Source organism: Bufo gargarizans, chromosome 5 (genome assembly GCF_014858855.1).
Source record: "Bufo gargarizans isolate SCDJY-AF-19 chromosome 5, ASM1485885v1, whole genome shotgun sequence".
In the NCBI taxonomy this organism is placed as follows: domain Eukaryota; kingdom Metazoa; phylum Chordata; class Amphibia; order Anura; family Bufonidae; genus Bufo; species Bufo gargarizans.
This window is the reverse complement of record NC_058084.1, coordinates 328,969,285-328,994,800: the sequence shown is the minus strand read 5'-3', so window position 1 is coordinate 328,994,800 and position 25,516 is coordinate 328,969,285. Positions and strand designations below refer to the sequence as shown.

Below are 25,516 nucleotides of genomic sequence, written 5' to 3'. Positions count from 1 at the left end.
AAAAACAGCCTGTTTCAGTTTATTCGTTGTTTTCATTAAATTGAATGCTCAAAAAATGTTTAGTCTCACTCCCATTTCTTCTTGTTGCATGTTAAAGCTCTACTTGGAACCTTGTTAAGATCCAGCCATGCTAAATATGATTTTTTGCCATTTTTCAAGTGGTCTTAAACTTTTGATCATGACTGTATGTCCTATGGAGCCCTTGCCTGTAACGGAAACTAGTAAAATCATCATAGATTCTAATGCAAGTGCTTAGGAGTCTATGATAATAGCAATCTAATGATTGCATGTTTTAGTTCCCCATGGGAACTATAAAAAAGTGTAAACATAAAATAAAATTCAAATCACCTTCCTTTTCCCAAAATAAAACTAAAAAAAATGTAAAAATACACATCATGGGTGTCGCGATGTGCGAAAACGTCCATAGTATAAAATTATATTCCCATACTGCAAACAGCAAAATGGAAAAAAACACCCAAAAGTCTGATTCGCTGTTTTTAGTCGCTTCATTTTCTACAAAAAAATTAAATAAAAAGTGATCAAAAAGTCATACACACCCCAGAATGGTATCAATGAAAAGTTTAGATCGCAATTTCACCCCATTTGGAGTTTTTTCCCGCTTCCCACCACATCATATGCAATATTAAGTGGTGGCGCTGGAAAGTACAACTTGTCCTGCAGAAATCAAGCCCTCATATGGATATGTGAACAGACAAATAAAATTATGGCTCAGGGAAGGCAAGGAGCGCAAAACGAAAACGCAAAAAATAACACTCTGGGGCTGAAAGGGTTAAAAAGCTTCCATTGCAGCCAATGATAACTGCATAAATTCCTATGCACTAAGCCCCCCCCGCCTAGTGGTGGCTGCAAGCAGCCATATTTCTGATATATTATTTAAGGGGAAGTTGTGATTTAGAGCTGTATGGGGGACATTTATCAATGTTTTTATGACAGCTGTCTTCTGTAAATACATTGAGAAATATGGATAAGGTTGGACAAAGTGGGTTGGGCCAATTAGCAACTTTGTAAGTACATTTTGTTGAATAAAAATTCCTCAACCAAAAATCTTGGAGTTGTCTGGGAGTGATTGACACACACATACTTGGACACTTGGTGGGGCAGGCTGACCCATAATAGGTTTTACTATGGGGCACTATGAGATTGCTGTACGGTCCTGCAGTACACGCCAATACATTGGTGCAAGCAGGGACCAAAGCGAGTGTAAAGTAAGAAAGTAAGCCTTTTGAGTATTGTCTGGGCAAAAGATGGAAGACTAGAAGACAGAGAGAACACTATGTTTAGTTTATACAGAGCAGAACCCCAATGAAGTCTGGCAGGAATATCTAGCGGACAATGCAGAATCCAGAGAGGGACGGTATGAAGAAGTTTTCCCTTAACTTAATTTTTATCACATATGAGCAGGGGACACAGCTGAAACAAAAAATACCTGTGTTTGAGGAACGTTTACTGACAAGAGTGCCTTGAAAAACCTGCAGACCTGTTAGCACAAAAGGATACGTTCCCTAGTTAGCCAGAGTGTCCTGGTCTTCTGCTTTCTAGCGTGCCCGTGTCAACTACAGAAGTACCCAAAGGTCCCTTTACAAGAGTAGATAATTGGTTCAATCGAGCTATAAGCCGCACACACCACAGAGTGGAGCTTTATTAATCGGATGGCTAGAAAAAAGACATTACTAAAAAAAGATAAAAATGATTCTCTTGTCAGATGAGTCCAAAAGTGAACTTATTGCCCATCATCGGAAATACTATGTGTTGAGCAAGCCCAACACTTCCCATCACCTCAAGAACGTCATTTCCATTCCATTTTAAAAAGGAAAGGAGGCTTCAGCACCAAGCATGGACGTAAACGAAATTCCCAATCTTTATTCAGCAATATTCCATATGTACAGCAATCAGTGGCACAGGCTCCCGCTTAATCCCAGGAAAAGATTTCCTGGGATTAAGCGGGAGCCTGTGCCACTGATTGCTGTACATATGGAATATTGCTGAATAAAGATTGGGAATTTCGTTTACGTCCATGCTTGGTGCTTAAGCCTCCTTTCTTTTTGAATCCACTACACGGGCTGACTTGGGTCCGCCTCGTGCACAGCTACATTGGACATCTGAGGTGAGCTGGCTTTTTCTCCTTTTGCCTACCATTCCATTTTAGACTGAGATGGAGGTTCACCTTCCAGCAGGACAATGACCCTCAATATAAGGCTAAGGCCTCATGCACACGACCGTTGTGTGCATCCGTGGCCGTTGTTCCGTTTTCCGTGATTTTCTGCGGACCCATTGACTTTCAATGGGTCCGTTGAAAACTCTGAAAATGCACCTTGTTCATCCGCGGCCGTGATCCGCGTTTCCTGTCCGTCAAAAAAAGACCTGTCCTATTTTTTTGATGGACAACGGTTCACGGACCCATTCAAGTCAATGGGTCCGTGAAAAAACACAGATGCACACAAGATTGTCATCCGCGTCAGTGATCCGTGTCTGTAGGCTACTTTCATACAGACGGATCCGAAGATCCGTCTGCATAAAAGCTTTTTCAGATCTAAGTGTTCACTTCGTGAAAACTCAGATCCGACAGTATATTCTAACACAGAGGCGTTCCCATAGTGATGGGGACGCTTCAAGTTAGAATATACTACGAACTGTGTACATGACTGCCCCCTGCTGCCTGGCAGCACCTGATCTCTTACAGGGGGCTGTGATCAGCACAATTAATTGTGCGTATCATAGCCCCCTGTAAGAGATCAAGTGCTGGCAGGCAGCAGGGGGCAGACCCCCCTCCCTCCCTAGTTTTAATTTCATTGGTGGCCAGTGCGGCCCCCCCTCCCTCCCTCTACTGTATTAATTTCATAGGTGGCCAGTGCGGCCCCCCCTCCCCTGTATTAATTTCATAGGTGGCCAGTGCGGCCCCCCCTCCCCTATATTAATTTCATTGGTGGCCAGTGCGGCCCCCCTTTCCTGTATTAATTTCATTGGTGGCCAGTGCGGCCCCCCCTCTCCCCCCCCCCCCATCATTGGTGGCAGCGGAGAGTTCCGATCGGAGTCCCAGTTTAATCGCTGGGGCTCCGATCGGTAACCATGGCAACCAGGGCGCTACTGCAGTCCTGGTTGCCATGGTTACCTAGCAATATTAGAAGCATTATACTTACCTGCTGCGATGTCTGTGACCGGCCAGGCGGGCGTTCCTCCTACTGGTAAGTGACAGGTCTGTGCTATAAGCAATGCGCCGCACAGACCTTTCCCTTACCAGTAGGAGGAGCTCCCGGCCGGTCACAGACAGCGCAGCAGGTAAGTATAATGCTTCTAATATTGCTAAGTAACCATGGCAACCAGGACTGCAGTAGCAATTAAACTGGGACTCCGATCGGAACTCTCCGCTGCCACCAATGATGGGGGGAGGGGGGGGGCCGCACTGGCCACCAATGAAATTAATACAGTAGAGGGAGGGAGGGGGGCCGGGGGCTGCACTGGCCACCAATGAATGTAATACAGGGGAGGGAGGGGTCTGCCCCCTGCTGCCTGGCAGCCCCTGATCGCTTACAGGGGGCTATGATATGCACAATTAACCCCTCAGGTGCCGCACCTGAGGGGTTAAATGTGTGGATCACAGCCCCCTGTAAGAGATCGGGTGCTGCCAGGCAGCAGTCATGTACACAGTTCTTAGTATATTCTAACTTGAAGCGTCCCCATCACCATGGGAACGCCTCTGTGTTAGAATATACTGTCGGATCTGAGTTATCATGATCTAACTCAAATCCGATGGTATATTCTAACATAGAGGCGTTCCCATTGTGATGGGGACGCTTCAAGTTAAAATATACCCCGACTTTACATTGAAAGTCAATGGGAGACGGATCCGTTTACAATTGCACCATATTGTGTCAACGTCAAACGGATCCGTCCCCATTGACTTGCATTGTAAGTCAGGATGGATCCGTTTGGCTCCGCACGGCCAGGCGGACACCAAAACGACTTTTTCCTTCATGTCCGGGGATCCTCCAAAAATCACGGAAGAAAAAAACGGACACGGATCACGGAAATACGGAACCCGTTTTTGCGGAATGCAAAAACGGTCATGTGCATGAGGCCTAAAGCTTTACTGGAATGGCTTACGGGGAAATATTTGCATGTCTTAGAATGGCCAATTCAAAGCCTACACCTCAATCCAATTGAGAATCTGTGGCACGACTTGAAGACTGCTGTACACCAACACAACTGATCTAACCTAAAGGAGTTGGAGCAGTTTTGCCTAGAAGAATGTGCAAAAATCCCAGTGTCTAGTGCTAAACTAACAGATACTCCAAGAGACTAGCATCCGCTATGGCACAAAAGGTGGCTCCACAAAGTACTGACCTTCAGGAGGTGAACACCTCTGCAAATTAAAGTTCTCTTTTTTTGTCTTAGGCTACTTTTACACTTGCGTTCGGGGTTCCGCTTGTGAGTTCCGTTTAAAGGCTCTCACAAGCGGCCCCGAACGGATCCGTCCAGCCCTAATGCATTCTGAGTGGATGCGGATCCGCTCAGAATGCATCAGTCTGGCACAGTTTGTCCTCCGCTCCGCTCAGCAGGCGGACACCTGAACGCTGCTTGCAGCGTTCGGGTGTCCGCCTGGCCGTGCGGAGGCAAACGGATCCGTCCAGACTTACAATGGTAGCCAATGTAAAGTCTGGACGGATGTAAAGTCTGGACGGATCCGTTTGCATTATCATGATCCGTTTGTTCATGGTAATGCAAACGGATCCGTTCTGAACGGATCTAAGTGTTTGCATTATAGGTGCGGATCCGTCTGTGCAGATACCAGATGGATCCGCACCTAAACGCAGGTGTGAAAGTAGCCTTAATTATTGTTTGTGTCACAGTAAAATCTACATCACACCTTTACGGTCCATTCACACGTCCGTAAGTGTTTTGCGGATCCACGGATCCGCAAAACACGGACACCGGCAATGTGCGTTCTGCATTTTGCGGACCGTACATCGCTGGCACTAATAGAATATGGCTATTCTTGTCGGCAATTGCTGACAAGAATAGGACATGTTCTATTTTTTTTTTTTTCGGGAACGGAAATGCGGACCCGGAAGTTCGGGTCCGCAGTTCCGGATTGAATGGGACCGCAATTCCGTTCCGCAAAATGCAACAAAACATGAAAAACACTGTGAATACTTTTGCAAGGCATTGTATGAGAAGGACCGGAGAAACAGCTGTCCGACAAGCGAGAGGTAGGCCAACAGCTATCTAATGTGTATGGCCACCTGGATATATCTGGAGCTCCACCAGGAAACAAAGTCCTCTGCTGGTCAAGCATGTTGTGTGACACAAATATGAAAAATATGTTCCTGCTGTTTTTTAGTAGAATCCAGTCTCCAAACGTAACCTTCCCATTTATATCTTTATAAATTCATATCTTGTCAAACATAAAATGCAGCAAAATATCTGGTGTGACTGACTGTCAGTGCAGCTGTAGACGCAAGTTATTCTTAGAGGTGATTTTTCATCTTCCTCTGGAATCAACGTGGGAGTAGTTAAAAAAAAATTCATTTCTGTCAGCTCAGCCTACACAAAAGATTAGTGGACCCAGGTGCTTTATTTAAACAGCAGGGAGCCTAGCTGCCGCACTTAATGTGTCATTGGCAACAAATACAAAGAGCATAAACAAGATGCAAAGATCAACTTTCTCACAACGGATGAGCTATGAAGTAATTACAAGGATATACGAGCCATTTCTTAGAATGTTATACGTGCCACTATTTGGGCGAAAATCCTGGGATTTGCACTTAAAAATGCTCATGGAGCTATACAGAAGCTTAGTCTAGATTCTTCCACAGACCATAATGGGTGGAAGTGAAATGTGAGAAATAATTGCTTTTTTTTTCTTGCTGGTGCACAAGTCTGACTATAAATAATCCACCAAGCTTTCTAGAATTACTCTAGAATTGGCAAGTATGCACATGTCGTCATCTACCGTCATAGTTTAAGACACTCTTTCAGAAAAGCAGAGAAGCTTGTATTATTACATACATGCAAACAAGTGACCGCAGCTTCATGAAAATACGTTAAGCAGGCCAAACACATTACATCTATGTCAGCCGAACCCATCAATTTGGAGGGCTTTAGCCGAAGATCTAATGTGTATGGCCTCCACCCAACTCTTCCCCAACGGCTGATGTCAGAAGAGACGTGCATGTTGGGATTCAACTGCTCAATCCTTTTGTTCCCTGGGAGATTAGCTGCGGGAAGAAGCTTTCTTTCCATTCACTACATATGCCATTACTCACCTGGAAGGGCAGCTGCTGGCCGCTGCATCTGGCCAGAGGATACATGAAGAGGTGGACAAGTGGGAGAGTTACGGAACTGGGTCCCAGAGTGTCTGCTCGGTCGTTTCTTAAACTCCCATAGAAGTTATGGGGGAGAACCATACGCATGCACGGCTACCTGTCTATACATTCTTACCCTGGGTGTGGCAGCTGCCTCACCATGTAGGTCGGGTACCCCCATCCTGAACATAGGTTAATTTCCCAGAGGTATGACCCGTGTCTATCAGAAGTTGGGAACACCTCTGTAAACCATTTATCACCATTGTACATGTCTAGACTGTTGATTTACATACAGATCGCCAGCAAAGTAGATGGATCCCTGCAACTCAACAAAATCAATTCATTCCACACGACATGCATACAAAGCTGCAGTATACAATAAAAAATATATGTATGCTTAGCTTTTTTCACACGTTATGCTAAAACTACTAGTGAGCTGAATGCTAAGCACATTCCTGCCAATATTTGCTTGAAAGGTGCCCTGCAGCAGTGCATGAAAAGTCTTTGAAGCACGAGCACGTTTTTGATCTTGCATGGTTCAAAAAACACACAACCACATTTGATCAAAATTCAGGATATGAGTTCAATCCGACCTGACAGCAGAAATGACAGGTTTTATCAAGCTTCACTATTCCTGTCCAGGGTTTTAGCTAAAATCCAAACATGTTAAGATGCATTTTACAAATTTGTCAGGCACTAAATCCCGGAACTTGCATGTACCTGATCATTCCACAGCTTAAAACCATATCATGTTATTAGGCTTGTCAATTCTTGCAATTAAGCAAGTCCAGCTCCAATCCTTCGCACGGTTTATGGATATTCAGCAATTAGGCTCGCAAATTCCATTTGTTTAACATTTCAAAATGTTTTCTGTAAAATTTCCGTCAACAAGAAGGAGCTCAAGCGAATGCTCACGTGCGGAATAGCATATTGGTTCATTTGTCAGAATAAACAAGTAGTAAAGGTGCAGTGTCATAAGAGATCCGGAGCAGGCTGCTCTTTGTGGAAAAGGCTGCCACCTGCTGGGACAGTAGGGTAACACACTATAGGAAGCAGCTGGGCAGCAGAAAAGGTAGTAGATTAATTCTAACCAAAAACACAAATAAGGTTTTTGTCCTAATGAGAGCAGGTATTACATTTAACAGTAGATGCTGTAAAAGAGCATTGTACTTGGCTGTCCCAGTCAGACCACTGCTCCATCCAAACTCGCCCTCACTTTATTGGGGTACCTGATATACTGTACACAGCTATGGTAAGGAACCTGTGAGCGGAGATTCTTTTATGCAAAGCTCAAATCAAAAGACATTAAACAATTTTGAAAAGTCGTTCTGGAAAGTGCAGGATCAGGGGCTGCTTTCAGTAGTGCGATTACAGTTCCAAGCCAATTCCACTCTGTGGGGTCAGTCAAGGAACCTCCATGTACATGAGATGGTTGGCCATGTGCACGGTAAGTATGAAAGAGAGAAGATCACAAGGAATAACCATCTCATAGTCGTCTACACTCCCAGCTCCTTTCAGATTCTATTGAATAAAATTATCGAAAGTGAATGAAGAATTAGGCCTCATGCGCATGACCGTATCTATTATGCGGAACGAACCCATAAAATTTCAATGGGGCAGCAAATAATGTGGACAGCACACAGTGTGCTCTATGCGTCCGCCCCAAAAAATTATAACTAGAACATGTCTTATACTTGTCCATTTTGCGGACAAGAACAGGACATTCTATAGAAGCGGGGGGGGGAAATGGCGGCATGCACATGGCCGGTATCTATGTTTTGCAGATCCGCGGTTTGCGGACCACAAAGCACATACTGTTTTTGGTGATCACAGGATTGAATTCTGTTTCTGAATCATAGAGAAAATTTTATTTCTGCACACCTATTGAAAATATAACATTATACATGTTCGATAAAGCGTGGCAAAATTGTGCCAACACTGGCAATATCCTGTAGGTGGAAAATTCAACTGAAAAGAATCCAATTCACTTTTACACATCCCAATCAGTACTGGACTTTATAGAATGACCCGTCTCTGTTACAAATTGGTCATCAGCTTTCTCAATTATCAGAGACCCTGAAACAGGATAGTCACAGTTGCATTTTGTCATGCTAAATGGTTCACCTGGACTGACAGTTTCATTCACATATTAACATTCCTGACATTGTGACCCTGCACGGTGGTGACACAAGCATCAGACGATGTGTGGCAGATAGCCATGGGGATGATTCCACACACAAAAGGTAAAAGCAGGCAGCTATTTACTAATGCCCCAACCATGACAAAGTCAAAGACAATAAACAGCTTACGTCCGGAGCTACACAATCGTGCTGCCGTCCCCTGTTCTTCATAGTATGAAGAGTCTTCTTAAAAAATGAAACCATATTGCCTCCATAGAAGAAATATTATATCTATATAGATACACACCGTATTTACTGCACTATAAGATGCACCGGACCATAAGATGCACCCCAGAAAATTAGTATAAAGTATTTTCTACTTATAAAAGCTTGCCAAGTGGTTGCACTACATATACGCAGGAGATATATTATATAGAGCACTACATATAAACAGATATACACTATACATGGCACTAAATATACTCAGGTATAACTATATATTGCACTACTTATACACAGATAAAGTATACACTATACATGGCACGCCATATACAAAGGTATACATTATATTCTGCACTACAAATGTACCTACTTGCTATGCCATGCCTTGAGAGAGTCAATCTGCCCCTGCTGATATAGGCTCGTGAGAGCAGGAACTTCTCCTTAGAGGAAAAGGGCCAGTTTATGATACCAGTGATCCCAGGACAGGAAGAGGATGGGGCTGCTGCTCTGGGGAGTCAGTATGATGAGGATATCCACCGAGGACAGTCCACCTCCTCCTATGCTGGGCACAAATAGCAGCCAGTAAGATGGGTCTGGTCACACGGGCAGCCGGCCATGTATGTACTCACAGGAGGTACAGGCTTCCCCAGAAATGACATGCGTGTGATAACTGCCCACTCAGTCTTTCCAGCAAGCAAGCGAGGAGAGGAGAGGCGCTGCACACACGGGACAGCTCTGTCCTTCCAGCACTCTCCCTCAGCTATTACCACCGCTGCCCCGTATCTTTCTCTGCTGCTTCTCTCTCCCCTGGCACCACTGCCACATGCGGCCGCTGATGAGAACATGGCGTGCGCCATGTTCTCTAATGGGAACTTCTCCTAAGCTGCAGACTATAAGACACAGGCACTTTTTAGGAAGATTTTCTTTTCTTGCTAAAAAGTGCGTCTTGTAGTCTCAAAAATACGGTATTCATTTCTGTCAGACAGTCAGCCTAGTCTTATATAACCTCTGTGTTAAAGTCTTGGACAGTAAGTAACTCTTTTCTATAGTATATAAACCCTAAAACTGGTGAAGGACAGAAAATAATTAGAAATTATGTTGAGTGGATACAAGAGGCACCAAGCCGGCTGTAAGACCTGGCCCATAAGTGCCTTATGTCTTTGAAAGTCAACATTGAGTGGCTTGCGGGCATCTGTTATAGAGAACAAACCACCGCATAGCTTCTTCTAAAAATGAACCTTTTAATTCTGACTTGTTCTATAGCACAAAAAAAAGCTGATAAAATAGAACATTTTGTGGTTTTTAGCTCTTTAAGTCACTGTAGCTCTAACTTCATACTGATATCAAATATTGCACGACTGCATAAGACTTATGGACCAGGTTTCGACTTTAAAGGTAACTGCACAAGATGTGCATTATGTGCAGTTTTTCAATGTGGATTTTCGTGCAGAAAAACTGCAGCGTATTACAGTACCACCAAATCTCATGTACGCTTTGCACATTTTTTACATGAGGAAATTGACCTGCCATAAGGATTTTAAAATCCACAGTATGTCAATTATTCCACACTTTATATGTAGCGGTTTACTCAAAATACTTTTTGTTAAAACAAACGGAAAACCTCCAAAATCCGCAACAAAAACACAGTTTCTAAACATGTCTGCATTCCTGCTGCAGTTTTCCCTCCTCTTTCAAGATATTGCTACTGTAAAAATTCTCGCTCAAGTACTGAAAACTGGCAGCCATCTTTTCCTTGGGGATGCAAATCGTTGGTAGAGCAATATCAATTTACACCCCCGGCATTTCTGCTTTGCAGTGTGCTATCCCCACATGTACAGTTTGCTCCAAAATATTGCAAGAAATGTCTGTATATGCCTCATAAAAGCTTATCTAAAGCTGCACCTAGGAGAGGAAAGGCCCTAAAAAGTCAAACATTACATTAAAATAGTATCGGAAACGTAAATTTACTACATAACTGTAAATGATATTATGGGAAATGTTCAAACCCAAAATGTATTTCATTATCTACGTCACTAAAATATTTACTTCTATAGAACCAATTTAATCTGAATATAATACAAATTTTGAAATTAAGAGAATGCCGGCAAAAGCCATTCCCCACAGATTCATACAATACATCATAAAACGATCCCCCTTTCCAGTTTTAGGACCTAAGAATATGTGTTTGGAGAATTCTGCACATTTAGCCTTCACTGTCACCACACTATGGCCTCATGCACGCGACCGTATTCTCAGTACTCATCCGATCTGTGTTTTTTGCACATCGGATGCGGACACATTCATTTCAATGGGTCCACAAAAGACACCATGCGCTGTCCGCATCCGTATGTCCGTTCTGCAGCCTCTCAAAAAAGATAGAACATGTCCTATTCTTGCCCGTTTTGGACAAGGATAGGACATTTCTACAGAAGCTTTAAAAAAAAAAAATGGTGGCATGCACACGGTTGTGATTTGTGATTTGCGGATCACAAAACAGATATGGTCGTCTGCACGAGGACAGAAGGAGTATTTCTTCTATCTTGGTCATTTGTGGCATATCCACATGATGTGCCGCAAGTGTCCAATAGGTGCAGGTCTCACCTCTTGTGCCTGCAGCTATCTCCAGAACAGCGTTTCCCCAGCCCCTATTGTGCAGTTGCCGTGAATACAGAGGTGGCCATGACCTACTTCCTAGCTCTCTCCATTCACTTTAATGGGAATTCCGAAATATATGCTCCCAAGTCAGATCATTCACAAAAGAACAGCAGAGAGCTTTAGAGGAAGAATTATTACAGATTTATTTCTGACTGAAAGTGATGCAGTTGATTTGTGGAGTGATTCCACTGTGGATTTAGTAACAGATGATTAATTAGTCTGCCTGACCACCATTACCATCTACAAGATAAACTAATGAGATTTCCAGAATTGTATTAATTATGGAAAGTAAAAATGTTAACTTGTTTCTGAATTATATATAGGAGCAGTCTACTCTTCCCATCCAATAATGTAGTATATTTAACATAACAAGTGGGCGATTTCTCACCAGAATCATCTGTATCCTGATCATCTACTGGACCGACTGCTATTCCCATGTCCATGCACTTCTTGCTGTGAGCTTTGGATTTCATGTGCTTTGTCAAATTGCCTAGAACAGAGCATGTATATAAATGACTGCAGGTAATACATAATGCAATGAAAGATCCACAGTAATGGTCAGCTGGCCTGCTGCACACATTGGGCTATGAACTTTAACCATATATTTATTTTTGTAAAAAGGCTTTTATTTAAAGGGGTTTTGTCAATTCAGCAAATGGTATTGATCACGTAGAGAAAGATAATACAAGGCACTTACTAATGTATTGCGATTATGCATATTGCCTCCCTTGCTGGCTGGATTCATTTTTCCATCACATTATATACGGTTAATTTCCAGGGGTTACGTCCACCGCTGCAGCACAGACACAAGGTGGCCGGGACTGGAGCTGATGCGCATGCATGCACCCACAGTCCCAGCCACCAGAGAGGCAGGAGTTTTTTCCTGTAGTGTGTAAGGATGGCCACCGCTGCTGGATTACAGGGCGGCCATAACCCCAGTGTGATGAAAAAGAAAATTAGGCCAGCAAAGGAGGTAATAAAGACAATCACAATGCATTAGTAAGTGCCTTGTATTAACTTTCTCTACGTGATAAAGGCCATTTTCTCAAGTGAGACAACTTCTTTTAAGCACTACTGATGGTTACTAAAATGTTATATATATATATATATATATACATACATACATACACACACACACATACACACACACAGTACAGACCAAAAGTTTGGACACACCTTATTCAAAGAGTTTTCTTTATTTTCATGACTATGAAAATTGTAGATTCACACAGAAGGCATCACAACTATAAATTAACACATGTGGAATTATATACATAACAAAAAAGTGTGAAACAACTGAAAATATGTCATATTCTAGGTTATTCAAAGTAGCCACCTTTTGCTTTGATTACTGCTTTGCACACTCTTGGCATTCTCTTGATGAGCTTCAAGAGGTAGTCACCTGAAATGGTTTTCACTTCACAGGTGTGCCCTGTCAGGTTTAATAAGGGGGATTTCTTGCCTTATAAATGGGGTTGGGACCATCAGTTGCGTTGAGGAGAAGTCAGGTGGATACACAGCTGATAGTCTGACTGAATAGACTGTTAGAATTTGTATTATGGCAAGAAAAAAGCAGCTAAGTAAAGAAAAACGAGTGGCCATCATTGCTTTAAGAAATGAAGGTCAGTCAGTCAGCCGAAAATTTGGGAAAACTTTGAAAGTAAGGGCTATTTGACCATGAAGGAGAGTGATTGGGTGCTGCGCCAGATGACCTGAACCCAATCGAGATGGTTTGGGGTGAGCTGGACCGCAGAGTGAAGGCAAAAGGGCCAACAAGTGCTAAGCATCTCTGGGAACTCCTTCAAGACTGTTGGAAGACCATTTCAGGTGACTACCTCTTGAAGCTCATCAAGAGAATGCCAAGAGTGTGCAAAGCAGTAATCAAAGCAAAAGGTGGCTACTTTGAAGAACCTAGAATATGACATATTTTCAGTTGTTTCACACTTTTTTGTTATGTATATAATTCCACATGTGTTAATTCATAGTTTTGATGCCTTCATAGTCATGAAAATAAAGAAAACTCTTTGAATGAGAAGGTGTGTCCAAACTTTTGGTCTGTACTGTATATATATATATATATATATATATATATATATATATATATATATATATAAATCCAGAAAAAGGACGGCACTCCGTTCTTGTTGAAGTAAAATTTAGTCTTTAATCAACCTTGCGGTACAACGTTTCGGCTCCAATACTGAGCCTTTCTCAAGCACAAATACAAATCAAGTGTCTGCAGTTATATGGGTGAGTTAATACCAACCTTCCTATGCTACAACAGCTCCCATCCTAGGAGAATGGTGCAGTCACTACCCTTCTCACAGTTCCTGAGGGTAAAACGGGTCGTCTCTGATGAACAGAAGTCTAACACAACCCTGGAGTCCATGGCAATGAGATTCCGTGAAAGGGGATACCCTAAACGCCTGCTAGATCAACACATGACCAAGGCACGCAGTATGGATAGGGATACATTGCTGACCCAGCGGAAGACTGTGCAGAGATCAGCCAGGATTCCGTTCGTGTCAGTGTATAATGAACTCAGCCCATCTATCAACAGGGTTGTTAGGAAACACTGGGATCTCCTTGGATCTTGTTTCAAGGGGATACCAGAGTTTCAATGCCCACCTTTATTCTCCTACCGCCGGTCAAGAAATCTTCGTGACCAATTGGTCAGGGCCGACATTGGCCCCAAAGGGTCCTGTAGACAAACCACATTGGCGCAACCGGGCCTGGGGTGTTTCCCCTGCCTGGGGTGCGTCAATTGTAGGTACATTCGCAAAGGGAGAACATTCATACATCCTCTCACAGGTGAATCACATGGTATATCGTTCCATCTTACGTGCAATTCTAGTTACGTTATTTACGTACTTTCATGTCCCTGCAAACTACTCTATGTGGGTGAGACGACAACTGACCTGAAGACCCGCCTTAATAATCACCGCCTGAGCATTCGGAAGAAACGCCTTGATTTACCGGTCTCCAAACATTTTTCTGAGGCTGGGCACAGGGAGTGTGATCTGAAGGTTTGGATCATCAACCATGTACCCCAGCCCAGACGTGGCGGTGACAGGTCTAAATTAGTTAAACATAGGGAACTCTGCTGGATCCACAGGCTTAACAGCCTTAAACCCAATGGATTGAACATTGAGTTCAACTTTGGAGAGGTGTTGTGATGAGTGGCTTGCCCTCTGTGGCATGCAGATTATGCCTAGGTGTTTGTGTACACGCAGAATATGTATTTATTAAAAACTGTTGAATCAACAGTAAATTTGATTCTTCCTCTTTTTTCTTCTTTTTGTCCACAGATCACCAGCACTTACCATGCGGAGGGGTGGAGTCTGAGGACGAAGTTGACACATTATTATATACAGGAGGCTGATACCTCTGACAGTTATGCTTTTTTTCCTTTTCTTTTTTGTTTTGTTTTCATATTGGTATTTTTCACTGTTCGATCTGGCACGCACCAGGGGCACCACGGCTGGGCCGACATGGTGTCACGGCTGTTCTATCATCTATCTAGTTTAGATTTGCTCCCTGTAACACCTGGGTACAAATTGGAGGAGAACCCTCTTGGGTATGTAAGCGACCGGACACCTGTGATGGATAACCCCCTATACATAACGTTTATCGTTGTGATGGTGGACTCCAATCTAGGCATGGCATGAGGACAATCTGGTTTCCGGGCTGTCCGTGCCGGTCTGGTCTGCTATACCCTGATGTACCTCATTATTGGTGTACAGATACGGGTAAAGGGCATCTTTCCAGTCTCTAAGATGGCGTCCCGAGATGGGACGTGAACGGGACGTGCGCCGTGAAGCACCTAGGCCGGATGCAATGACGTAGTGGTGACGTAGCGGAGGGCGGTCTTTGATGACTCATGGCGACTGACAACAGACATCATCCCCTTCCTGGTGCCAGGCCGAGACAGCAGTGAGTTGGATACGGGACCCAGCGATCGCACAGCTGCGGTTTTCAATTTACATAGGATCCAGTGATTGCATAGCTGTGGCTTTCAATTTTTAAGTGTCCTTTGACTCGTCTCTCAGCTCCTCCCTCAGCATGTCTTACACGCTTTGGACGCATCCACCGGCTGTGTACTTGTTTAAGTGTGCAGCCGATGGGTCCGCCCTCTTCCTTTTTTTTATTCATTATAAGTTTGCAAATGTCTGATGCACGCACTTGATTGGTGTTTCACACTGTATCAATATCTGATATATGTAACTGATGACATTCGCTTTACTTTTTGCACATGTATTTTATGTAACCATGTTTATGTATTGGTTAGCTTTGAACACGCCCCTTGGGGTGGGACGTGTAGTGATCACATGATTTGTAATTCAATTAACTCACCCATATAACTGCAGACACTTGATTTGTATTTGTGCTTGAGAAAGGCTCAGTATTGGAGCCGAAACGTTGTACCGCAAGGTTGATTAAAGACTAAATTTTACTTCAACAAGAACGGAGTGCCGTCCTTTTTCTGGATTCATTGATTGGGGTAAGAGGTCGATTCCCCCGGAACGTGCACCCACTTTTTCCATTTTTGCAGTCAGTGCCGCCATTTTTCGTATATATATATTTTTTTTTTATTCTACAAATGGTATTGTCAATTTATATTGCAGCCATGATTGCTATGGTGGATCTGTTTTAATGGGGGTCTTTCGAGGTTCAGAGACTGTGCTAATTTTGCTGTAAAAAGGCCTGTGAAACTCTTGTGTGGTCTGGTGAACACAACTGATATATACCGTATTTTTCGCTTCATAAGATGCACTTTTCCCCCACAAAAGTGGGGGGAAAATGGCAGTGCGTCTTATAAAGCGATGGTGTCATTTTTACATGGCTCGCACTGATGTATCGTGGGCCGGTGTGCTGCACAGCGTGGCTGGCGATACATCAGTTACAGTTAAGCGGGGCGGGAGGACGGGCTGGAGGCTGGCAACTCGAGATGGGGCCCGATGGAGTCACTGTGCAGCAGTCTCTTTGCATGTAAAGTCTATTTCATTAATGCTTAAGCAATCGCTCTCCTTTGATAAACTAGCCTAATCGCCTGAAACAGTCCTCACTCTATGAATGCAGCGGTCCGGCCGGCGCGTGACGTCAGTCAGTCAGTCGCGCTTCTGATGCTGCTTCATTAATAAAGTGGGAGGAGCGTTACTGACTGAGTGATGTCACGAGCCGGCCAGACCGCTGCATTCATAGTGAGTACTGTTTCAGATGATTAGGCTAGTTTATCAAAGGAGAGCGATTGCTTCAGCATTAAAGAAATAGACTTTACATACAAAGAGACTGCTGCACGCGGGGCCTGGTGTAATACAGGTCCCCCATAACAGTGTGTCAACCACAGATCCCCCATAACAGTGCGTCAGCCACAGATCCCTCATAACAGTGCGTCAGCCACAGATCCCCCATAACAGTGCGTCAGCCACAGATCCCCCATAACAATGGTATCCCCAGACCACCATTAGTTCAAAATCCACCAAAAGCACACCTTTTGGTTCAAAATATTTTTCTCCTCAAAAACCTAGGTGCGTCTTATAATCAGGTGCGTCTTATAAAGCGAAAACTACTGTAATTTTGCCTTTTGTGCCATTAAAAGTCCATTTACAGAGGACCCAGCTCAGCTATATTGACATATGTGGCATTAAGAGCTCCTCTGGTTGATTAAGAACCAGCAGTTCTTAAAATAGTGAACACCAACATGTGACAACAGGCACATTAAGACCCTGTTCATTTGACATAAAAACCTTCTGTCAAACATACATGTTAAAGGTGTATGTTGGACAAAACCACTAACAGGTGGCTCTGTATTCCACTCTATAAGCCTAGGCAGACTGCCATGCAAAAAAATAAAAATAAAATAAAATACTGCATGTTACACGATATAAAGATATACACTTTTACACACCGTTGGATGAACGAAGCCATTTGGATATGTGTAGCATATATGCTGAGAGCTCTTCCTCACGTTTATGCGGAATGCAGGGCTTAAGGTGATCTGAACAGGGCCTAACAGTCATGTGTATACAGAGATGGAGATTAATGCAGTCACCATTCACCATGCAACACTTAAAGGGAACCTGTCACCAGTTTTATGGTGTCCTAACTAAGGGCAACATAAATAAGTGACTGATTCCCTTAGCAAAATGCTGGGTCACTTTCTTTAATTGACTCAGTCAATCTGCCAACATCTTGTATTTAAAAGCTCTAGCACATAATTATGAGTCCTGAATATTCATGAGCTCCTGACTTTCCCTGCCTACCTGCTGCTGATTGACAGTTTTTTTTCCATATGAATCAGCAGCAGGTGGGCAGGGGAGTGGCTATAGCTCTGAATTATAAAAACTCTGGACTCACTGACATCACGCTGGACTCAAATCAGCATGCGGCATCTTTGTGGGTCTATTATGAGGTAACCATCTGTCGCACCAGTAAGTGAATACATCTAAGGTACTTTTTAGTAGTTAATGATTGTATATAGTTATAAATAGAAGTGTCCCTGAGGCTCACCAGTCGGTCAGTATGGATAGAGGTGCCCAATCACCGGTACAAAAACCGTGAGGATATATTAAATTGGAAAAGAATTGAGCACTGAGGAAGGGACCAGAAAGTGTCCCGAAACGCGTCTGGTCTGAGGAAGCAGTGAGGACCATAAGGAAAACAACTATATTAAACTGAAAATAATCGGATGAAAATATTCGCCACCGCAATATTCTTTGAAATTTCCCACAGCTAAGAAGATTGACCAATCAGGAACCAACTACCATGTGACGTCAGGCCGCATCACCATCACGTGCAGCATCACATGGTAAGGCAAGTGATCACGTGGGACGCCACGCAGGTCCTTGCAGAATGGAAGACACCGTAACAGATTGAAGAGGGGTAAAGTAAATTACACCTTTTACTGTTCCTCCGTATTACAATATATGTACTTTGCCAACAATAACAGCTATATGTAATAAGAATATCGGGAGAGTTTACATCTAAATTCAAGTGAATTAGAAATCTAACAGGAGAGTCGCTCTCTCTTTAAGGCCTAGTTCACACGAAACGTTTTTTTGGCAAGTGTACGGGCCGTTTTTTTGGGTTCTGTATACGGAACCATTCATTTCAATGGTTCCGCAAACACATTCCGTAACCGTATTTCCGTTCCGTTGAAAGATAGAACATGTCCTATTATTGCCCGCAAATCACGTTCCGTGGCTCCATTCAAGTCAATTGGTCCGCAAAAAAAACGGAACACATACGGAAATGCATCCGTATGTCTTCCGTATCCATTCCGTTTTTTTCTGAGCCATCTATTGAAAATGTTATGCCCAGCCCAATTTTTTCTATGCAATTACTGTATACTGTACATGGCATATGGAAAAACGGAACGGAAAAACGGAACAGAAACGGGAACACAACGGAAACAAAAACTGATCAGTGAAAAACGGATCACAAAACACTGAAAAGGCCATACGGTCGTGTGAACTAGGCCTAAAAGGCGGACGCTATAACACTTGAGAACCCGGTGAATACAGGACCCAATACTGTTGTATCCACACCGGCAGCTACTCTATAACGTTGCAGTATATGAAGATTATCTATATGGTGTGTGTTTCACGGTTTTAAGAACATGCTTTTAAGAACACTTGTATGCTAAAGAGTTAATATTTTATTGTGCACAACGTATTTTACTCAACTGAGCATTTTTTTTCTATTTTTGCACGGCTTTTTGCCCTATAACTTATTGGATCCTTTATGCGAATATACTGCACACCTTTCAAGAACATCACTACTTCACAGAAGTGAACCAACATCTACTGTTCGGCTTATTTGACTGTATACTTGTATACTTACTGATTCCAGGACCTTCTAAAAGAACTCTTTTAAACATTTGGACACCAGCTCCAATCCTAGGGAAACCTAGATCCCGTCCAATATTACCCATTGGAATATACACCTTTGTCCAATAGACTTTAAATCAATAAACACCTTGAGTAGTCACTCTACCTTATCATATATTTTTATGCCAACATTTTTTACTCATTTATTTATTTTTTATCAATTTTCTTTTTATATTGACCTAAACAAATATCATCCTTAATCGAATATTTTTAACATTAAATATCTCTTAATTCAATCCAAATGGGAGTGTGCCATCACAATTCTTTTCCAATGATTGTATATAATTAGTTAGATTATAATCAAATATCCACATGACAGGTTCCCTTTAAAAAATGTTAAACTCATCCCAATTAGTCTATGGAGTAGTGTCACCACCTGTATACAAATGTGGCTTTTATGGATGGCTGGAGAACCCTTCATATGTGGTAGATGGAGAAGAAACCTACCTGAGGGAGGGCTTTATGGTTTTGTGACCCCCTTTGGTTTTATGAAAGTAAAACCCCCAATACCACAGTGCAGAATTCTAGCATATTGTGTGCGTCTAAGGTTAGCACTACACTTTGCGGAAAGGCCCGTTGTTTTTCCACAATTAAAATGTCCCTCTGAATAAAGCAAGCCCATAAATAAATGTTAATGTAAAATCTGCTTCTATAAAAATGTTATTGTATTCAGAGGAATTTACTAATGGGTTCTTTATTTGGAGGCATGTTAAATGTTATATTTCAGGAAACAAGTGTTGTGTAAGGCTGGATTGAGGGAAGAAAGGGATGCAAATGAGCTCTTAAAGGGGTTGTCTGAGTTATGGAAAAAGATATAGCACTGTAAATCTGATGGTCAGCGATATAGAACTAAGCTAAGCAAGTTTTAGGCAAAAAAATATCTATTTCCTCTTTTCCCTGGTTCTCTTCTGGCCCTATGTTTACTTGCAATAAAAACAAACAAACAAACAAACAATCTTTGCCCCTCCCCCTGCTCTGCTAAGGGAGTGAATACAAGAGCTGCCCTGAGTGACATGTCTGCCTGCTGGGAGACTCAGCAGCATGTTGTATGTGTAGAACTACAAGTCCCAGCTGTATAAGGACACTGCTACACACAGAATCTTCCCCCTACCTGCAATGCTCTGCAGAACTTCTCTTTCAGCCCCTGTGCCCAGCATTTGTCTCCTCACTGCCTGCAGCTACACAGTAAACACTTCAGCCCTGAGTCTGTGCAGCTGAAGGGGTTAAGAATCGTGGGAGAGAGCAATAAACTGCAGCCAGCAGTGCAGGGGGCGTGGCCAGCACAGTGACGTCTCGTGTACAGATCTCTCTGCCTTGTGCAGGAACATTATCAGAGCAGGGAGAGAAGCTGACATCACAGGTCATGTGACCCTCAGTGAGATCTGAGAAACCAGCCACTGGAGATAAGGTGAGTTAATTGGAAAGCTGTTACATTTGCCCAGTTAGAAACATAGAAAGAATAAAAAAATAACTCGGACAAACCCTTTAACAAGCTCTGCCTCTAATGCCACCAGATGTAGGGCAGCTATCCAATAAGTCAATGTTCAAACCTTTAAATAGGCCTTGAGACAGGACTGATATTAAATAAGCCAGCACCTCATCTGCAGACAGCTGTTTCGGGGTGATTGCCCCTCATCAGTGCAGAGCAGAGAGTACTGGTTTAACTGGGCGAGAGGCCTAGGTCAGGATTTAGACATGCAGCAGTTGAAGCAGATTTCTATTAGTAGGGAAAACTATGAAGGAAATGCATAAACACTCAGACTTTCTGGTCAGATGGCAAATAATTTAATATATTTTTTGGAATGTATTTTCCAATTGGATCCCAAAACCTGCTCTGTTTATGGTGAGCATCAAAATGTCTGTATTTGATATGAATATTTTAGTATAGCATGAGAAGAGGTCACTCTTAAAACTGGAAATATGAAAAAAATTAGCTAGGCAGCATGGTGGCTGAGTGGTTAGCACTGGTGCCTTGCAGAGCTGTGGCCCTTGGTTTGAATCAGACACAAGGACAACCTCTGCATGGAGTTTGCACGTTCTCCCTGTGCTTGTGTGGGTTTCCTCTGGTTACTCTGGTTTCTTTCCACACTCCAAAGACATAGGCCTCTTTCACACGGGGCGAGATTTCCGCACGGGTGCAATGCGTGAGGTGAACGCATTGCACCCGCACTGAATCCGGACCCATTCATTTCTATGTGGCTGTGCACGCGAGCAGTGATTTTCACGCATCACTTGTGCGGTGCGTGAAAATCGCAGCATGTTCTATATTCTGCGTTTTTCACACAACGCAGGCCCTATAGAAGTGAATGGGGCTGCGTGAAAATCGCAAGCATCCAAGTGCGGATGCGGTGCGATTTTCACGCACGGTTGCTAGGAGACGATCAGGATGGGGACCCGATCTTTATTATTTTCCCTTATAACATGGTTATAAGGGAAAATAATAGCATTCTGAATACAGAATGCATAGTACAATAGGCCTGGAGAGGTTAAAAAAAAAAATATATATAATTTAACTCACCTTAATCCACTTGTTCGCGCAGCCGACATCTCTTCTGTCTTCTTCTTTGAGGAATAGGACCTTTGATGACGTCACTACGCTCATCACATGGTCCGTCACATGATCCGTCACCATGGTAAAAAGGGTCATGTGATGGACCATGTGATGAGTGCAGTGACGTCATCAAAAGGTCCTATTCCTCAAAGAAGAAGACAGAAGAGATGCCGGCTGCGCGAACAAGTGGATTAAGGCGAGTTAAATTATTTTATATATATATTTACCCCCTCTAGCCCTATTGTACTATGCATTCTGTATTCAGAATGCTATTATTTTCCCTTATAACCATGTTATAAGGGGGAAATAATACAACCTTGAACCCAAACCTGAACTTCTGTGAAGAAGTTAGAGTCTGGGTACCACATTCAGTTTTTTATCACGCGCGTGCAAAACACATTGCACCGGCGTGATAAAAACTGAACAATGGATTGTAATCGCAGTCAAAACTGACTGCAATTGGATACCTACTCGCGCAGGTTTGCCGCAACGCATCCGGACCTTATCCGGACATGCTCGTGTGAAAGAGGCCATACTGATATGGACCATAGATTGGGAGCTCCATTGGGGACAGCGTTATGCTACTGTCTCTAAAGCACTGCGGAGTATGTTGGTGCCATATAAACAAATAAAATAAATAAAATACATTCTAAATCTGTCCCACCAAATGACGTACTATTACAACATGGTAAGCAGGTCATTACTCTAAAATAACACTGAGGGACTAAAATAAAAGGTTAAAACCAAGTTAAAGGGGCTGTCTCATCTTAGGATTTATGGCATATCACTAGGATATGCCAAAAATGCCATACAGGTGTAGGTCCCAGAGGAGGAATCATCACCTATCTCCAGAACGGGGACCCAGAAGAGAAGGAGAGCACACTTCGCATGTGCGGTGTCATCTCCATTCACTGCTATGGGAGTCCAGGAAACAGCCACACAAAAGAAAAACAGTGTTTTTAATCAGGTGAACCACAGTTATGTGTCTATGCAAACAGTTTGATATGCAGGTCGCTAGTGACAGATTCCCTTTAAGGGGTTAAAGTTGCGATGTGATGTGTTGCTTTGTGCTCAGTTTGGAATCACGGCATGTTCAGTGTTATCTGTAATATTACTGTATCGTATAGTAGGGATCGACCGATATTGATTTTTTTAGGGCCGATACCGATAATTTGTGAACTTTCAGGCCGATAGCCGATAATTTATACCGATATTCTGGGAATTTTCATTTTTGAAAAAAAAATAAAAATTCCCACAAATCTGCTGAAAATTAATGTTTATTGTTAATGTGTATTTTTTTTTGTAAATCTTTCTTTTTCATTTATATTTAATATTTTGGTGTTTTTATTTTTATTTTTGTAACTTTATTTTTTTTTAACTAACTTTTAGCCCCCTTAGGGACTAGAACCTTGTCCTATTCACCCTGATAGATCTCTATCAGGGTGAATAGGAGCTCACACTGTCCCTGCTGCTGTGTGCTTTGTGCACACAGCAGCATGGAGCTTATCATGGCAGCCAGGGCTTCAGTAGCGTCCTGGCTGCCATGGTAACCGATCGGAGCCCCAGCATTACACTGCTGGGGCTCCGATCGGAGGAGCAGGGGAGAGGGGATCCTGTGGGGGGGCGCACTGCGACTGGGGTGGGGGGCCCTATGCGCCACCACTGCTTAATACTGGGGGGGAGGGGGGGCGCACTGCGCCACCAATGCTTAATACTGGGGGGGGGAGGGGGGGCGCACTGCGCTTAATCTCTAATTTATTCATATACAGGAGGCGGGAGCTGGCTGCCGGCTCCCGACCTCTATGAGCAGTAGCTGCGATCCGCGGCACCTGAGGAGTTAACTGCCGCAGATCGCAGCTACAGCTCATAGAGGTCGGGAGCCGGCTATGTGATTCTGCAGCTCCCGCCTCCTGTATATGAATAAATGAGAGTTTAAGCTTCATTGGTGGCGCAGTGGCCATAGCTCCTCCCCTCCTCTTGTCCCCTGTCCTTTCATTGGCGGCAGCAGCAGCAGCACAGGGGGAGGAGACACTGCTCCTTCTCCCCTGTGCTGCTAAGGGGAACATGGAGAGCGCTGTCAGCAGCGCGATCTGTGTTCCCCATATGCTATCGGAATATCGGCAAAATAGATGCCGATACCGATAGCGCTCAAAATCCTGAATATCGGCCGATAATATCGGTAAATCCGATAATCGGTCGATTCCTATCGTATAGAGATCTACATTTACTAATCTGGGATTAAATTCTGTCTCAAAGTATACCAACGAATAGATGGTATAAAGTTAGACAAAAGTGTCTGGCCATGTACCAGTTTTATCATTCAACCCAAGCCCCTGTTATAAATTTGGTACGTGTCTAGACAGCCTGTCCCAGGTTATGCCATCTCCAGAATAGGATTACTAAATGTGCCCGATATTTCCTTGGTTTCCTGTCACCATCAGTGGTTTGCCACTTGTCAGTGAACTACCAGCATTATTAAAAGTAATAAGATAATTCTGATGTGATGGTCTGAGAGCCCTAAGAGTAACTGGCAGCTGTTATAGGAGATACTGCCAGCCAGTAGAAAGAGGTAAAATAAATAATAAAGAGACAACCTGGCCTTTATGTCTGTAATATTAGTTATCGCACATTATCTTTTATTTAAAGGGGTTCCCTTTTGATTTGGCCAGGCAGGGTGCAGGGTGTAGGGACCAGAAGTCTGGCATATCGCCTGTACACATATGACCACTACCAGCCAATCAATGGCTTCAGTGCTGCCCCTGCTGAGGTCATCAGGGTCTGGAAGCAGAGAAACCGAGCGACCAATGACAGGTGATTATTTTTTTTAATCCCTGATCTCTGCCCACATGAAAAAGGGGTTCCTGGTCTTCGAGAACTCCTTTAAATAGATACAGAAAACAAATCTGCTACCACAGAAAGTGAAGAAAATAAAATGTGAATTAGCACACCTTTTGTCTTGAAGGAGAAGTTACAGTAGTTGCAGTGGTATGGCCGGACATCCGTGTGCGTACGAATATGCTTCTTCAACATGCTAGGCTTTTTGCACCTTATTCCGCACTCTTCACAAATATACTTTCCTCTCCCTCTGCCACGCACGTAAACATATTCTTCATTTGACTTGTACCTATTGTGACATGATATCTCCATTAACATAAAAGGTGAAGGATTAACAACAAGATGAGAGTAAAATCTTGCATAGATCACTTAAAAGGGTATAACAGAACACAATCATTACTTATCCACAAACTGCTGGGACCTCAACTGATTGCTAGAGCAGGGACCCAGTCCCCGTCCCTCTAGCCACATAACTGCGGCAAGGAAGTGTTTGGATGAAACAGCAGTTGAGCGGGTTTGTGGCCACTCCATTAAAACTATGTGAGTGAAGGAAATCGGACAGATCAGGAAGCATTTGGGGTGTTTTTTGTTTGTTTTGTTTTTAAGAACTCCATCCTTAACTGGAGCAAAGAAATGAGACCAATATCTGAGCCTACACACATGTACAGTATGCACAAAAATAAAGACTTGCCCTCCATCAAAAATCTTCACTCTTCTTGGCTCACTTCGATTTTGGAAAGGTTCTTTATCTTGTTCTGTACTCGTATCGACACTTTTTTGACCATCCAGCAGATTGCAAGGCTTGTGGTGAGGGGACTATACAAGAAATTTAGAACAACAGTTATGGAGGCAACACACTATTATTACAAATTGTAACTTAGTCAGATATGGTCATTGAAGGGAACAGGAAAATACAAAGAT

General features: G+C 43.1%; 1 protein-coding gene across 6 annotated transcripts in view; it reads right to left on the bottom strand.

Annotated features, from left to right (window-relative positions):
• HIVEP1 (HIVEP zinc finger 1) overlaps positions 1-25,516 on the bottom strand; it is a 168,171-nt gene that overhangs the window by 19,020 nt on the left and 123,635 nt on the right. For all 6 annotated transcript variants that reach the window (XM_044292938.1, XM_044292939.1, XM_044292941.1 and 3 more), the window contains 3 exons: positions 25,287-25,411; positions 24,709-24,884; positions 11,709-11,810 (listed from right to left, as the gene is read on the bottom strand). In XM_044292938.1, the coding sequence (XP_044148873.1) occupies positions 11,709-11,810; positions 24,709-24,884; positions 25,287-25,411 (403 nt within the window). The remainder of the gene's footprint in view (positions 1-11,708; positions 11,811-24,708; positions 24,885-25,286; positions 25,412-25,516) is intronic.